Below are 16395 nucleotides of genomic sequence, written 5' to 3' on the forward strand. Positions count from 1 at the left end.
GCCCCTCCGGCTCCGCCCCCTGCTCACAGCCGGGCCAGCCCCTCCCGGCCCCCTCCGGTAGGCCCTCCCCAGCCACCGCCCCCCTGACCCTCAGCTCTGGGCAGTCGCGGCGACAGCCCTCCCCTCCTCCTCCCCCGGCTCAGGGCCGCCTTTCCCTTCCCTCCCGGTTCTCCCCCAGGCTCCATCCCCCTCCCCGGCTGCACACCCTCTCCCTTCCTTTCCCCCTCCTCTTTTCCTTCCTCCCTAACGCCGCCCTCCTCCTCCCCGCTTTTCTCCCTCACCCCGCACTCCCCTCCCCTCTCCCTCTCCTCCCCCACTCTGGTTTCCCTTCCTTCTCCTTTCCTCTCTTCACCTCAGTTCCCTCCCTCCCTCCCTCTCCCCTCCCCAGCCCTCCTCCCCTGTCCCCACACCATCCTCCTCCCTCCCTCCCCACCTCCCTCCTGCAGCTTGCCTTCCCCTCCGAGGCCCCCGTCTCCCTTCCCCCTTTCCCTCCCCAGCAGGCTCTCGCTTCCCTACCCTCCCGGTCCCCAGTCCCTAGAACCGCTCTTCCCCTCCCCCTTCCAGTCCGCTCCCCGAGCTCCCTCCCTTGTCCCCAGGCTCCCCCAAGCCTGGGAGTCTGTGGCTTATGGCTCGCTCTGGACCTTCTCACTGACCCTGCTCCTCCCCACCCCTGCCTCCCAACACACCTCCGCTTCCCTCCCCTCTCTCTCAGTGGCTACCTTCCCCATTTCTGTTCCCCACTGACTTCTACCCCCCCCAAGTTTTCCTCCCGACCAGACCCCTCCCGTCCCACCTCCCCGCCTCCGTTTGTCCCCTAGAGCCTCTTCGCCCAGACCTCACTCCAGGGCCCAGCCCCTCCCCGGCTCCCGGGCTCACCTGTCAGCGCCCTTCTCTCCCGCCCCTCCCAAAAGGCCAGATCCCTTGGCCTCGTCGTCCCCCCTTCCCCCACGGCCCCCCTCCCACACTCCCTCTCCCCTGTCCGGAGACTCCTCACTCCCTCCCTTCGGGCGCCTCCCAACCCTCTCCCACCGACTCCCACCCGGCCCCCTCTCCCCAGCCTCCGCCCCTCCCTCCAGATCCGCGGTCCTCCTCCTCTTCACGACTACCGTGACCACCCCCAAGCCAGGCCCTCTCTCCCCAGCCCCAGCCCCTCCCTCCTCCAGCCCCTGCCCCTCCCCTGCCCTTTCTTGCCCCCCCCCCCCCACCCCACCCCCTCCAGCGCTCCCAGCGCCCCCACCCCCGGGGCTGTCACCTGCGCGGAGCGGGCAGTGACTGAGTGTCGGTGTAGAAGGGGAAGCGGGCGGAGCCGCCTGCCGCTGGGCGCCTCCACGGCCCGTACCTGGCGGGCTGGCCGGTCGGGTCTCCCCGCTGCTGGCGGGACCCAGGCGCCCCGGCCTTCTGTCCCGGCCGGTTCTGCTCGCAATGGCGCCCGCTGCCTGTAGCTCGGGTGCCGATTGCCCGAAAGACTGACAGACTGACAGCCCCGAAACTTCGCGGGGAGGGGAGAGGAAAAGACGCGGAGGGAGCGGGAGCGGGGAAGCGGCGCCCGGCAGGGGGGAGGGGAGCGCGGAAGCGGGAGGGGAGCTGCGGGGCACCCCGTGGGGGAGGTAGGGGCAGGGGGGTGCTGGAGTGGGGTCGCAGGAGGGCGCCCGGCGGGGTTAGGCGTGCAGGTGACGATGTGGAGGGACGGAGGCCCAGAGTAGGTGATGGAAAGTGGGAGCCTAGGAACGAGGTGGGGGGGAGGGAAGAGGGGGAAGGGAAGGGAGGAGTGTGGGGGGAGGGGTGGAGGAGGGAGAGGAGGCAGGGAGGAAGGGCACGCGGGCTGCGCGGGAGGGTGCTCGCAGGCGCCGAGGGAGGAGCCAGGGGAAAGGTGGAGCGCGAGGGGAGGGGGTGCGGTGGGGAGTTGGGGAGGGGAAGAGGAGGGGGCGTGCTCGGAGGAGGAGAGCCAGTGAGTGTCTGCGTTGCTGTCTTTGAATCGCGAGTCCCCCCCCTCACTCCCCCCCGGAGCGTATCTGTGCGGCGCTTCGTCGCGGTGGGATCGAGTCTCCCGACTGTCGGTCTGTGGGGTCGATTTGGGAAACCCCGCCCCCGCCCCTGCTCTCCACCGCGATTCCACCGGGATCCGCTCAGACCCACAACCGCCGGCCGATTCCGGAGGACCCGATTCGACACCCGCGGCGGGAGTCGGGTCACTAGGGGCCGCGAGGGGTGGTCGAAGGAGACCGAGCTGGGCCTCAGTGCCCGCCGAGAACAGGCTCTTTGAAACAGAAATTGGGGTGGGGGGCTTTGAGCCGGGTCCCCAGTGAGAAGGCGGGGCTGGAGAGGAGGCTCCAGGGGGTGAGGCTGGAGACGGGCTGGGCGGAGACTCAGAGGGCGGGGTCCCGGGGAGGGGGCTGCTGGGAGGGGAGAGTTCTCTGGGCGGGGTGGGAGCTGGTCCTCCTACTGGCCTGGAAACCTGTACCAGTTAGGTGTGGAGGGATGCCCTCAGCCCTTAGATCCGGTTTCTGGGGGGACTTGGGGTCCCCGCCCGGGTTATGATGGTTTTCTTCGGCCTTGCCACCCAGGCACCTGACTCCTTCTGAAAGCTCCCTATATCCTGTCCTTGTCCAGCTGAAATGTGGGCTGGTTATTCCAGGCCCCCTCTCCCATCTCTCTTTCTCCGATCTCCCCTGGCTTCCAGCTTCCTCCCTCCTGCCCTCTTTAGGGGAAAGGGGCATTGTGACTTGGGTTTCTCCCCATTCCAAGTGTTGCCTTATCACCTGCAGTTAAAATCCAGAGCTGGGAGGGAGTCCTCCAAAGAGAGGCACAGCTCACAGCAGGGGCACCATCAATATTCCTTGCCGTTTAGGAGAGGCATGGGAGCGGGTGGTATCTGGGAGAGCACGGGGTACCTCGGAATCAGCTGGGAAAGGGTCTTCAACCTCCTGGATGGGCTCCTTCAGCTAGTCAGTGCCCAGTGGGCTCATGGCCCCGGGAGTAGATGTCTCTTTGTGCTAGGGTGGGGCATGAGCACTTGTGAGACCTGCAGAGGGGGTGTGAGCATGTGAAGCAACAGGGGGAGAGTGGATGGGGTACGTGTGTGAGAGATTGGGAACAGCAACATGCTTTTTTGAGGACCCCACCTGAGAGCTCCCTGAGGGAGTCACTGCACCCTCTTTGGGCCACAGGACCAGTGGTGGGCCCAGGAGAAATGCCTAGATTGGCTCTGGTTCCCAGCAGCTTCCTCGCCCGAGGTGGGGTAACTATGTGGGATGCTCAGTGGGAGAGCAGATTTAGGGGATGGAGGTTTATGGAATCTGAGGCCCAGGCCACATTCCAGCCTGGGTGTCCTGGGAGTTGGTAACCAAGATGTAACCAGGATTCACCTGGGCCACCTGCTGCCCCAACCGGATACTCAGATGATCCTATCCTATCCGGCTGCCTTGCCCCCAGGGTTAGGGGAGGCTGCCTTCCAGGCCCCTTTGTCTCCTACCACCACCCCCAACACACACACTTTCCACCCTTTCCCCTCCTCCCGGAGGCTTGCTCTATTCCCCTCCCCAGGCTTCCTGGTTCTGGACCCTAGGAGACTCTCTCAAAAGGAGACCAGAATGGACCCAGCCAGCCACACATAATCACCCCCAGTAAGAGGTTGGACCACAGAGGAAAGGGCACATGCTCTCCCACTGTCTTCCCACAGTTCAACCAGCCTGGAAACTCAGCTCCTTCTGCTCACTGGTCCTGGCTTCACAAGTGCCTACTGCCTACAAGAGGGGGCAGGAGGAGGCAGGAAAGGGAGCAGGGAGAGAATCACAGTCAGAAGTTTAGGGCTAGAAGACCATATCAGTCATTTGGCACAATAACTTAACCATTTTGTGGGGTCCTAGTTCCTCTTGAAAATGTAATAACAGTTATGGAACTATCCTCAGGGAAATGTGTACACACAATTTCTTTTTTTTTTTTTTTAAGATTTATTTATTTGAGAGAGAGAGAGCAGGTGCGGGGGGGGAGGGGCAGAGGGAGAGAAAGAGAATCTTAAGTAGACTCCACGCTGAATATGGAGCCCTAACATAGGGCCTGATCCCACCACCCGGAGATCATGATCTGAGCCGAAATCAAGAGTCCGACGCTTAACCAACTGATCCAGGCGCCCCTGCACACACACAATTTCAAAGTGGAGCCCCTGAGTCACCCCCAAGCATCCCTGGGAAGCCCCTAAATTTTTTACTAGCAAGGAAATTGAGGCTCACAAAGAGAAGGTGCCTTGTCCGGAGTCCACCTTAATTTATGGCACAGCCTGAGGGTGGAAAAATATCAGAGGCTCAGGGTGTCTGGCTGTGGCCTGGACCACATGCACCCCCCCGCTGAGCGCACAGACAGGAGTAAGCGCGCGCGCGCGCATGCGCGCGTGCACACACACACACACACACACACACACACACACACACACGAGGGGCAGGAAGGGGACTGTTTCCAGGGAGAGCGGGCCTCTGAGGGGATTGTGCCGTGTGCAGGCAGGTCCAGTCTGGTTCCGAGCAGCTGGTGCCCCGGGGCATGGGGCTGAGATAAAGCCTCCCCAGCCCCATGGGCCTCGTTCTAGCTGTCTGGCTGCCTTGGACGCATTGAAGCCTGGCTGCTGGAGACTGCAGTGTGGGGCGGGGGAGGCCAGCACTGGCCTTTCGGCTCACCTGCCGCAGCAGTGCCTTCCCCAAACCCAAGCCTCACAGCCCCCCAAAGGTGACCTGGGCGGGGAGCACCATGCTGCTTCCTGCCCTCCTCTTTGGGATGGCATGGGCACTGGCTAACGGGTAAGCAGCCCAGCCTGGGGCCCCTCTGACTAAGATCCTCTGCTCCCGCCTCACCAACAGGACCCTCTGGGGCAGCCAGGCGCCCTCCTATGCTTCTTGCTCCCAACCAGCCTCCTCTTCAGTTCACTAACCCTTCCCTGGGCGGGGCTCTTTGGGGAGTGGGACCACAGGACAGGGCTTCTTGGCAATAGAGGGGCTGGTGACAGTAGCTGTCATTCCCCATCTGCGGGCAGGCGGTGGTGTGAACATACGCAAACCTTCCTGGTGGAGGAGGAAGTTGTCCCCCACCAGGAGGACCTGGTGCCCTGCACCAGCCTCTACTATTACCAGCGCCTGCTGGCAGCTGGACCTGTCCTGGAGTGGACGTGCTGGGCTCTGTCCCATCTACAAGTGAGTGAGGGTCGGCGCCTGGGGTAGCTGCTGAGCAGGAGAGAGCAATGGAGCCAACATTCTGGGGGGAAGGTGAACTGGGTGGTGTCCTGGAGAAGCAGGCGTTTGGGAAGTAGGTCTGGCTGGGTTCAAGAAGAGTCAGGGGTGTGGGTTGGGGACAGGCGGCACAGGGAGCAGGCAGTACGGGGAGAGGTACGATGTCTGCTCCCTGTGCCTCCCCTCCAGTCTGCCTTCCCAACATCATTCTCACTTTGCACAAGGGGAAATTAAGACCTGGAAGAGATGGGATGCCTGGGTGGCTCAGTCGTTTAAGCGTCTACTTTCGGCTCAGGTCATGATCCCAGTGTCCTGGAATCGAGTCCTGCGTCGGGCTCCCTGCTCAGTGGGTAGCCTGCTTCTCCCTCTGCCTGCCGCTCCCCCTGCTTGTGCTCTCTCTGACAAATAAATAAAATCTTAAAAAAAAAAAAAAAAAACACCAAAAATATATTTAAAAAAAAAAGAACTGGAAGGGAAATTACATGAGAGAGTCACTCAGAGAATAGATGACCAGATTGAACGTCCCAGGCCATTCTCAGGGACAGGGATGGGGCTGGGCTGAACACTAACATCTTCTCTCTGCTGCCCTTTCGGTGGACCCAGGCCCCCAGAAACCCGGCTCGCTGCAAGGAACCGGACAGTGAGGGCTTGCTGTCCAGGCTGCGGGGGCAGCCACTGCACCCTGAGTAAGCACCTGGGTAAGCACCTGGGCTATTAGCCCAGATCTGTGGTTTCGTGGAGGCTTCCCCGGGGAGAGAAGCTGGGTCCAGGCTGACTGTCTGGGTCGCCCCATTCTCTCCCTCCACTTGCCACAGCCCTTGCAGAAGCCAGCCCTGGGAGCCGCTGCTTTGCCACTCAGCAGTGCCAGCAGCAGGCAGGCTCAGCTAATGCTTCTGCAGGAAGCCTGGAGGAGTGCTGTGCTTGGCCCTGGGGACAGAGCTGGCGGGAGGGCAGCTCCCAGGCCTGCCTCAGCTGCTCCAGCCGACCCCTCCCAGGTGGGTCTGCAGCCCTGGCCATCACTTTCTCCCCCTGCCCAGGCAATGCCACATAGAATCCTTGAGCTCTGGGCCTTCCTGCAGGGCCCATGCCCATTCCCTTGCGCTCTCGGATGAGTCACCTCCCATCCCTCCTGCCTCCAGAGTGACCATTCACTCTCCACCTGCCTCCTGCTCTGGGGGAAGCCCTGCGTCCTCACCCTCCACCCTCCTGCCTTCACACTCAGCTCACAGTTGGTGTATCTCCTCCAGGCAGCACTCCCTCTCCAGCCCTCCTGCAGCCCCTGGCAGGGGCCGTGGCCCAGTTCTGGAGCCAGCGCCAACGGCCCTCGGCCACCTGTGCCACCTGGGCGGGCTTCCACTACCGGGCCTTTGATGGGCGCCACTACCACTTCCTGGGCCGCTGTGCTTACCTGCTGGCGGGCGCCGCTGATGCCACCTGGGCTGTCCACCTCACGCCCAGGGGGCACTGCCCCCAGCCTGGGCACTGTCAGCTGGTGAGGAAGGGAGGTGGGGAAGGACACAGGAAGGGAGCTGCACAGGGGGAGGAGGTGAGCCGCTGAACACCTCTTCCACTCTGTGTCTCCCCGCAAGGCCTGAGTAATGATGGGACCCGAGGAGGTGCTGATCCAGGGCAAAAATGTCTCTGTGAACGGGAAGCTGGTACCTGATGGGGAGTCTCAGCTGCTCCACGGTACTGTAGGCAGCAGGAGACTTCCCAGGGCCCCATTTGTTCCTCGGGGACAGCCTGCCTACCCCCGGGGGCAGGGGACAGCAGAAGGGGCAGCTGAGTGGGAGACTGCTGCCCCGCCCCCCACTGTGATTGGGGGGTATTTGGAAATGAGGAGCCTGCTGAGGAGCCAGGAGGTCATGGACCTAGTCTCCAGGTTGACTCCTGCAAGCCAGCCCCGCTCATCCCCTCACAGTGTGGCTTGGGGCAAGTCCCTTACTAAGCCCTCTGAGTATCAGGACGCCTGGCCGGCTCAGTCGGTAAAGCAAGGGACTCTTGATCTCAGGGTTGTGAGTTTGAGCCCCACGTTGGGTGAGGAGATTACTTAAAAATAAAATCTTTAAGGGGTGCCTGGGTGGCTCAGTTGGTTAAGCCTCTGACTCTTGATTTCGGCTCAGGTCATGATCTCGGGTTCATGAGATGGAGCCCGGTGCCAGGCTTTAAGCTTAGCAGGGAGTCTGCTTGGGATTCTCTCCCTCCCCCTCTCCCTCTGCCCTGCCCCCCTGCTTGTGTAATCTCTCTCTCACTCAGATAAATAAATCCTTTAATAAAATCTTTAAAAAAACCCAAAACCCACAACAAACCTCTTTCCCCACCTGCCTCTCAGTGCTGGGAGGAAGGGCTTTTGTGCTATTAGGTGGGACCCTGACTTACTAGAGCTTTTTCCTGGTCTTCGGTCCATGAAGTGAGGTGGGGGCGGGGTTGTGTGTGTGTGTGCTCACAAGAGCTTTGTAGTTTACTTATTTCTTGGAGTTACTTGCTCAAGAGAGCATCTGTAGTGTCCACGAACTTCTCAAAGAGCGCTCTGATGGGAAAACCAGCTGTTTCTCCTTTAAAGAGTATGAAGAGCAGAATTCTCTAGAATTGTCCAAATTCCATCTCCTCTCCTTCCCTGAGCAGTCTGCGCCTTGATGTGATGGCGCGAGGGGTGGGAAGTGTGACTCCTGCCTTCTCCTGCCCAGGGCTGAGCCTGCAGTGGCAAAGGGGACTGGCTGGTGCTGTCAGGGGGCCTGGGGGTCATTGTGCGCCTGGACAGGTCCAGTTCAGTCTCCGTTTCTGTGGACTCTGAGCTCCAGGGACAAACTCAAGGTCTCTGTGGAGTCTACAGTGGCCAGCCTGAGGGTAAGTGGACATAACTCGGTTGCTGGTATAGGAGGTAAGGAAAGACTGGAGAGCCCAGACAGGGCACCTCTGCCTCACCCTTCCCCAGATGACTTCCTGGAGCCCGGAGGGAGACTGGCTGTGTTAGCTGCCACCTTTGGGAATTCCTGGAGGCTCCCTGACTCCGAGGTGAGACTACAGCCCCCAGGGAGCCCAGGCTCACTGCCCTGCTCCTGGTTGCTCCCCAGCTCCTGGCTTCTGTGATACCTCCAAGCCTCTGTTCTCTGTCTTCATCACTGGCCTTTTCCCTGGAACAGGGCCTGGCCCTCTCCCAGACCCTTGGTGGGGGGCAGGCTCAGGGTCCCATGGACTTCAAGTGGTGAACTGACCAGTTTTGGTTAACTAGCTAGTTATGAAACCTCCTGCCTGTGGGTTGATGTGATCCCAGCTCCCCCACCCCCTACCAGAGCTTACAACTGTGTTGCCCCCCAAAACCCCAGGTTGTCTGGGCTGGTGGCCATGACAGTGGGGACTTGAAGCAGCCATGAGGGTAGTGGCCACTTTCCTGGTGTCCTGGTTAATGTCCCTCCTCCCCCATTGACCTGAATTCAATTGTCTCCAGCCTGGGTGTCTGGATTCAGTGGAGGCAGCCCAGGGCTGTGAGGACCCCCTGAGTGGCACAGAGGCAGGCACGGAGGCTGAAGCCCAGGATGTGTGCCACCAGCTGCTGGACAGTCCGTTCAGGGAATGCCATGCCCAGGTATGGGTGGGGGTGGAGAGGTGGTATCCACCACCAGAGGGGCAGGAAGGAGTGGGTGCTAGAGAGGTGCCAAACAGGGAATCTGGTCCTGTCGTTGCTTTGCATGAATAATCTCAGAGGTCCCTTCTAGTGCTCATTCTGTTTGATTCTAAGTCAGAGCATGATTGAAGCAAGAGGAGAGAGTGCTGGTGAGGCTGGTTGACTGAGGGGCTGTCCTTTCTCTGAAGGTTCCCCCTGCTGGGTACCACCAGGCCTGCCTCTTTGCCTACAGTTCTGGGGCCCCAGCAGGCAGTGGGCGAGAGGCCCGTCAGGAAGCCGTGTGCACCACCTTGGCCAACTATGCCCAGGAATGTGCCAAGCAGCATATCCATGTGGGCTGGAGGAAGCCAGGCTTCTGCGGTAGGGCTGGTGCCTGTCCCTCTTTGCATAGCCCCTGGTGTCCCCACCCTTTCTGACAGCAGCCCTGTGACCCTGGTTTCCTGAGCGCTGGGCCTCCTGGCACGCGCCCTCTCTTTGGGCTGCAGGCAAGCGGGGCCTGGCGGGAGGAGGGGGACCCTTGGACCTCACAGCCCACTCCCGTGCCCACAGAGCGCCCGTGCCCTAGGGCCAGCTGTACTCGGACTGCACCTCGGCTTGCCCAGCCAGCTGCTCAGCAGTGGGTAAAGGAGGGGAGGGGTCCTGCCGGGAAGGGTGCGTGAGCGGCTGCGGGTGCCCGCCGGGCCTCTTCTACCCTACGGCTTCTTCTACGGCTGCCCCTGCTACCACCGGCGCCGGCGCCGGCCCTACCCCCCCCCCCCCCCCCCCGGCGCCCCCCGCCCCCCCCCCCCCCCCCCCCGGGGCGCGCCCCCCCCCCCCCCCCCCCCCCCCCCCCGGGGACACCGTGCGCCAGCTGTGCAACCCCTGGTGGGTCCGCGGGCCTCGCTGGCCCTTCGGCCGCGTGGTCCCCTCGGAGCCCTCCCTTCTGCTATCTCCTCAACCTGCCTCCCCTTCCGGGGGCCCCTCACAAGGGACCTGTGACCTGTCCTGGCATAATTGATGGCCCTGCTTAAAGACCTAGCCAGTGACCTCCACCGGCTGACCTCCAGGCCTTGCAGGGTTACAGGGGTTGCTGGCGGAAGGAGGGCCCCGGGGTTGGCCGGGGGCAGGAGCTGGTGGGCTCCGAATCAGAGCGCGCTCCCCGCCCCGTGTGCCCACAGCGTGTGCCAGGACGGCCGCTGGCTCTGCGCGCAGGCGCCGTGCCCAGCCGAGTGCGCGGTGGGCGGGGACGGGCATTACCTCACCTTCGATGGGCGGAGCTTCTCCTTCCGCGGCCGCCCGGGTTGCCGCTCCAGCCTGGTGCAGGTGGGTAGGGGGTTAACGCCAGGAGGAGCCCTCAGTGGGGCTCTGTAGGCGAGAGGTGACTGTCGGGAAACCTCTAAATAAATCAATGAGAAACACACAGTCATTCCGGGAAAAGCTGAGAGAGAACCGACTCTGGAGGGAGGATGGCTTGCCGCAGACCCCTAAAACCTGCCCTTGGGGTCCTGGCCTCCGCCTTAGGTTCCCGTGAATGTTCCCACCCTAGCCCAGGGGCACAAAGCAAAACCCATCCTCACAGTCCTTTCTCACAGTTCGGACTGGCTGGGCTTATCACAGGCTATTTCCTGCAAAACAACCCCAGGAGAAATCTGGGTTCTCCTTCCTCCGCAGCCCTCCCCCAATCAAGTTAGGTGACTTACCAAGTTCAGGTCCATAGACACAAACAGGTGTGGACATATGCCGCAGATTTAGCACGTGTGTACCCAGAAGCAGAGAGATGAGCATGCATACCTGCGGGGAAAAGGGAGGGGAGGCATCTTGCACCAACACGCACACACATGCGCGTGCACACACACCTCTACGTACTTACACATGCATGCCTGTGTGCACACATAGAGATACTCACAAGTGCTAGCGCTTGCCAGGGTTAAGCCCTATACCTCGCCGAGAGTGTGGCTGGCAAGAAAGTGCTCAGCACGTGCTTTGGGTGGGAGCTGCCTCCAGGTGGGTGCTGTAGGCGTCCTGTAGAACAGGAGAGGGTGCAGAACAGACCCTGTTCTCGGGGTCTTCCCCACCTCCACCCTACCACATTCCTCACCATCTGCCCCAGGACTTGAAGGGGCAGTTGCTGATTGTGCTGGAGCATGGGGCCTGTGACACTGGGAACTGCCTCCATGCCATCTCTGTCTCTCTGGGGGACACCCACATCCAGCTCAGAGACTCAGGTAGCCCTCTCCTGGGATGTGCTCCCCCCCAATCCTCATCAGCCCAGTCCCGCAGGGGTAGCCCCTCACAGGCCCTCTATTCCAGGGGCTGTACTCATCGATGGGCAGGACGTGGGCTTGCCGTGGCGTGGGCCTAAGGGCCTCAGTGTCTCCCGAGCCTCCTCCACCTTCCTACTGCTGCGCTGGCCTGGGGCCCAGGTCCTCTGGGGAGTGTCTGACCCCGCAACCTACATCACTCTGGACCCCCACCATGCCCACCAGGTGTGCTGGGGGGCAGGCGAGTGGCTGGGCGAGGCCACGGTGGGCCCGGATTTGACTGTCCCATACCCACTCCTGTGGCCCAGGTGCAGGGTCTGTGTGGCACCTTCACCTGGAACCAGCAGGATGACTTCCTGACACCTGCTGGCGATGTGGAGACCAGCATTGCAGCCTTTGCTAGCAAGTTCCAGGTGGCAGGTGAGGGAAGCTGCCCCGCAGACGACAGCGCCCCACTTTCCCCCTGCGGCACCCACACTCAGCGCCACGTTTTTGCGGAGGCAGCTTGTGCTGTCCTGCATGGCCCCACCTTCCAGGTAGCCAGATTGGGGGTGCTCCTGTTTGCACCTGTAAGATGGGGTCAACACCTGCTTTGCCCTCGCCCTGGGCTACTGGGAGGGCCCTGCTCCCTGCCGTGGCCCAGGAGGTGGCAGTGGGGACCCGAGGGAACAGGGCAATCTGTGGAGGGGGAGCCAACCCAATTTTTTCCTCCTCTCCCCCCTCAGGAATGCCAAGGGCAGGTGGACAGGGAGCCGTTCCACCTGCGCTGCTTGGCAGCTGTGTGCGGCTGTGCTCCTGGCAAGGACTGCCTGTGCCCTGTGCTCGCTGCCTTTGCTTGTTGCTGTGCCCAGGAGGGTGCCCGGTCTCCCTGGAGGACCCGCACGCTCTGCCGTGAGTCGGCTCAGCCAGCCAGCCCCACCCCCAGGCTCCTCCTCCCAGCCCCTTCTGGCAAGAGCCCCCAGGGATCCAACAGCTTTGCAGCAGGGGAAGGTGCCCAGGAGGCCCTCGGACCTCGGCAGGTTGCTGGGCTTGCCTTGTTTCGGAATTCCAGAAGGGCTGGCCGAGCAGCAGCAGTTATGCCCCTGACCTGCATGTGTCTCTGTGCCCACCTGTCCCGTGTCCTGGGGGCCAGGAGTACCAGGAGTGTGTCCCAGCGTGTGGTCGAAACTGTGGGGAGCCAGAAGACTGTGGCGAGCTGGGCAGCTGTGTGGCTGGTTGTAACTGCCCCCCAGGACTGCTGTGGGGCCCCGAGGGTGAGTGCGTGCCCCCCAGCTTGTGCTCCTGCTGGCTTGGAACTCATCGCTATGCCCCTGGCAGTGCCACCATGAAGGACTGCAACCGCTGGTGAGGGTGGTGGCCTTGGGGGGAGGCACAGAGCTTGGGGGTGAAGAGGTGGAGCTTAGAGAAAAGGGGCCGGGCTTGTAGCCCTGTGGGTTAGGGCGGGGCATGCCCACACGGGGCGACAGAGCACTCACAGCTTCGCCTCGTTGTAGAGCACTTCAGGCCTATAAAGCACTCTTGTACATCATCTTATGTAATTCTACCGCATTCTTACAATGACCTAGTAAAGTAGAAAGTGGAAGAATTGTTCCCGTTTTGCAGATGAGGAAACTGAGGCTCTAACAGGCCACACGGCTTGCAGAGCTGGTTAATGATGAAGGACTAGAACCCAGATCTCTGAATTCTGGTTGACTGTGGTCCAGAGGCTCTTCCAAGGGTTAGGGAGAAGTAAAGGCCAGTTCTGGACCTGTGGGGACAGGGCCAGTGGCCAGGGCTTGGTGGGTGAGGATGAGACTTCAGAGAATCCCTCTCCTACCTGGCTGGGAATGGGGTTCTTTGAGAACCTCAGAGCCCAGAGAATGGCCCCACTGGAGCTGGGGCAGGAAAGGGTGACCATGTCCATCCCACATATGGCTGGTGCGGGGAGCAGCCCTACTTCCTGTGCTTGTAACTGAGGTGTGGGGGGTGAGATGCTCAGGTCTCCAGAGTCAACGTTAGGGGCTTGGACCCCGTGGCTTCCTGAGACTCTCCCAGGTCAGACCAGAGGCGCCTGGAGGTGAGTCCTGCCTTGGGCCTGCCTCTTACCTGCCTCCCATCCTCGGCAGTGTCTGTCAGGAGAGGGGCCTCTGGAATTGCTCTGCTCACCGCTGTGGCCCCCAGCAGACATTCTGCCCCTGTGACCTTGTCTATGTCCCTGGTGCCTGCCTCCTCATGTGTGACAGCCCTGGTGCCAACCACTCCTGCCCCCCGGACAGCCCAGGGAGCTGTGTCTGTCCCCCAGGCACCGTGCTGCTGGTAAGTCTGGGAGGGGGCTGCACGAGGCACCGTGGCCCCTGCTCCACCCAGGGCACTGCCCTAGCCCCCCTGGGTGTCTGAAACGGTGGGTGGCGGGTCAGGCAGCCCTCCAAGGTGCCCCTTTGTCCCGGCCTCTGCCCAGAACGAGCGCTGCGTGCCTCCTGAGCTCTGTCCCTGCCGTCACGGGGGGCAGTGGTATCCGCCCAACGCTACCATCCAGGAGGACTGCAACATTTGGTATGCCTAGCGCCTTGAACTGGGATGAGGTGGGATATCCAGACTGGCCTGGGCAAGGGGAGCTCTCCAGGACTGCCCCACGCTGAGGGTCTGCTGCTTGGAACCTGGACAGCTACATCCCCTGGATACAGGTCTGGGTCTCTGTCCTCATGCCTCCCTCTCCCCGCCCCACCCCCACCCCCACCCACAGTGTATGTCAGGCTCAGCAATGGCACCGCACGGGCCACCGGTGCGGCGGATGGTGCCAGGCATCGGGTGTCCCCCACTACGTGACCTTTGATGGGCTGGCTTTCACCTTCCCTGGAGCCTGCGAATATCTGCTGTTCAAGAGGCCAGCGGCCGGTTCAGTGTCTCTGCCCAGAACCTGCCCTGTGGGGCCAGTGGGCTCACCTGCACCAAGGCGCTGACCGTGCGACTACAGAGCACTGTTGTGCACATGCTCAGAGGTGGCCGCCACGTGGCAGGGTGGCACTGCCAGGGGGGAGGGGCACGCCGGCCGGCATCACACTGCTGCACGGGGGGCCAAGGCCTGGGGTCCCCCACTGCTCACCATCTGTGCAGTGGGGCTGGTGCCTCTCCTCTCTCCTCTTGGTTGGGAATCCTGATTCTGGAAGCCTCCAAGAAATTAAAGCCCAGAGAGGCCTAATGACTTGCCCAAGGTCACATAGCTGGAGAAGCAAAAGGAAGGTTGGAGGCAGGCTGGGGAGGGGTTCCTGGGGATCTGGGAGCCCTTCGACTCCAAGGCAGAGTCCGAACGCCTCTCTTCCTCCATAGGCCGGGCAGTGATGGTGAATGGTGTGAGCATAACGGCCCCCAAGGTCTACACAGGCCCTGAGCTGAGCCTGCGCCGTGCTGGTCTCTTCCTGCTGCTCACGACCCGCCTGGGCCTCAGCCTGCTCTGGGACGGAGGTCAGGCCCCCACCCCTGACCCATGCCCGCCTTAGCATCATGAGGCTGACCCCCCTCCCCCCCCAGACTCTTCCTCTTCCATACGAGTGGTGGGAGTTCCCAAATTATGTTTTTAATGTTATGTTTCTCTTCAATGTAAAAGCAATAGCTCCTCACCAAAGAAACATTTAGAAAATGCTCAGTTTGGGAAAGAAGAAATGAAAATAAACCTAACCTCCCACCACCCAAACCCAAGCAGTTGGCATTTTAGAAATAACAGTTACTGAGAAATTGAGGAAAACCAGAGTAACCCCTGGCATGGGAAGGAGTTGTCTGGTCAGCACGGTGGGGCTGCCCTCTGAGCCTCTGGCCACCAAGGCCTCTGGGGCTAGTGGGTGTCACAGTTTGTCTTGGAGCCTGGTTCCTGCCCGGAATCCAGCCCGCTGGAGAATTTCCCTGCTCCCCCTAACCTGGGTTTGGTTGGGAGAGTAGGCTTCCACTTTTGTCCTAGCCCCCCAAGGTGTATGTCTCTTATCATCGCCAATCAGCCTCCGCAAAAAACCAGGTGGTGGTACCAGGTGATGGTCGAACAGGCCCACAGAATACCTGCCCTTGGTCTTCTCCCGCCCCTGGCCCTCTCCACAATGCTGCCCCCTGCTGCCCTCCCTGCCCAGGCACCTGGGTCCTGGTGCAGCTGTCCCCACTGTTCCGTGGCCGTGTGTCTGGGCTGTGTGGAGATTTTGATGGAGATGCCAGTAATGACCTGCGGAGCCGCCAGGGCGTCCTGGAGCCCACAGCGGAGCTGGCTGCCCACTCCTGGCACCTGAGTCCGCTCTGCCCCGAGCCAGGAGACCTGCCACACCCCTGCACCGTGAGCACCGGCAGGCAGGGGGAAGGGCGTGGGGGGCGGCTGCAGGAAACCTGCGGGGGGGTGGGGGGGAGGATCCGGAGGCCGGCTGCTGTGGGTGGGGTCTGGCTGGTCCACGGTGCTGTGCCCGCAGGTGAACGCCCACCGGGCCAGCTGGGCCCGCGGCCGCTGCGGGGTGATGCTGCAGTCGCTCTTTGCCCGGTGCCACGCAGAGGTGCCCCCGGAGCAGCACTACGAGCGGCGTGTGTATGACGCGTGCGGGTGAGAGGGGCGAGCCGGGGGACCGGGTGGGAATGGGGGCCAGGGGGTGGGGACGGCGTCCGGGGGCTGAACAATCCCTTCCACAGCTGCGATTCGGGGGGCGACTGTGAGTGTCTCTGCTCGGCCATTGCCACCTACGCAGACGAGTGTGCCCGGCGTGAGCTCCCCATGCGCTGGCGCAGCCAGGACCTCTGCCGTGAGTGTGCCCTGCCCTTGGTCCCCAGCGCCCAATCCCACCGTGCCCTCAGCTCCTCCGTGGATGTTCCTCCTGGCCTGCAAGCAAGCCACGTAATCATTCAAGGGCAAATATGTGTGGTGGGCACGCTTTCCTAGATGAACCAAGCATGCCAAGCTTGCTTTCCCGTAGAACTTCCATGTTGCAAACAGCCTTGGGAGGGGCTCAGCAAGTCTACAGCTTGCTCCCCATGCCCTCCTTGTGTCTCATCTTGGGCTGCCTCGCCTGCTGCTTTGCCCTTGCACCACGGTGACCCAAGCTCTCTCCTCTCTCCCCAGCTCTGCAGTGTGAAGGGGGCCAGGTGTACGAGGCCTGTGGCCCCATGTGTCCCCCGACCTGCCATGACCGTGGTCCTGAGCCCGGGTGGCACTGCCAGGCTGTGTGGAGGGCTGCTTCTGCCCCGAGGGGACTCTGCTGCATGGTGGGTAGGGTCAGAATCCGCAGAGGGGAGGCAGCGGCGGGGGAGGCCCGGGGGGGGCACGGGGGGCAAGCACCACGGTCGCTGCAGGTCGGGGGACACATGGGGCCACAGG

The 16395-nt window shown here is 62.1% G+C and overlaps 2 protein-coding genes across 3 annotated transcripts in view; one reads left to right on the forward strand and one right to left on the reverse strand.

The window, feature by feature from the left end:
• ZNF467 (zinc finger protein 467) overlaps positions 1 to 1545 on the reverse strand; it is a 7996-nt gene extending 6451 nt beyond the window's left edge. The window contains exon 1 of one of the 2 annotated variants that reach the window (XM_021692939.1): positions 1340 to 1545. The gene's annotated coding sequence lies outside the window, so the exon portion shown is untranslated. Of the gene's footprint in view, positions 1 to 1252; positions 1280 to 1339 lie in introns of those variants that run through there. The other variant, XM_021692941.1, reaches the window with a different exon arrangement.
• Positions 1546 to 4737: 3192 nt separating this feature from the next.
• LOC110578640 (SCO-spondin-like) overlaps positions 4738 to 16395 on the forward strand; it is a 51867-nt gene continuing 40209 nt past the window's right edge. Inside the window, 31 exon segments of the mRNA XM_044920115.1 lie at positions 4738 to 4787; positions 5021 to 5122; positions 5124 to 5177; positions 5817 to 5899; positions 6029 to 6208; positions 6461 to 6705; positions 6803 to 6902; positions 7901 to 7920; positions 7922 to 8060; positions 8149 to 8228; positions 8662 to 8799; positions 9027 to 9207; positions 9390 to 9545; positions 9548 to 9578; positions 9664 to 9702; positions 9996 to 10140; positions 10928 to 11042; positions 11128 to 11303; positions 11387 to 11614; positions 11804 to 11968; positions 12187 to 12422; positions 13184 to 13373; positions 13516 to 13610; positions 13801 to 13928; positions 13931 to 14056; positions 14385 to 14519; positions 15173 to 15369; positions 15500 to 15627; positions 15714 to 15823; positions 16141 to 16236; positions 16239 to 16283. Of these exon segments, the coding sequence (XP_044776050.1) occupies positions 4738 to 4787; positions 5021 to 5122; positions 5124 to 5177; positions 5817 to 5899; positions 6029 to 6208; positions 6461 to 6705; positions 6803 to 6902; positions 7901 to 7920; positions 7922 to 8060; positions 8149 to 8228; positions 8662 to 8799; positions 9027 to 9207; positions 9390 to 9545; positions 9548 to 9578; positions 9664 to 9702; positions 9996 to 10140; positions 10928 to 11042; positions 11128 to 11303; positions 11387 to 11614; positions 11804 to 11968; positions 12187 to 12422; positions 13184 to 13373; positions 13516 to 13610; positions 13801 to 13928; positions 13931 to 14056; positions 14385 to 14519; positions 15173 to 15369; positions 15500 to 15627; positions 15714 to 15823; positions 16141 to 16236; positions 16239 to 16283 (3913 nt within the window).

This window comes from Neomonachus schauinslandi, chromosome 12 (assembly GCF_002201575.2).
Source record: "Neomonachus schauinslandi chromosome 12, ASM220157v2, whole genome shotgun sequence".
Taxonomy (NCBI): Eukaryota; Metazoa; Chordata; class Mammalia; order Carnivora; family Phocidae; genus Neomonachus; species Neomonachus schauinslandi.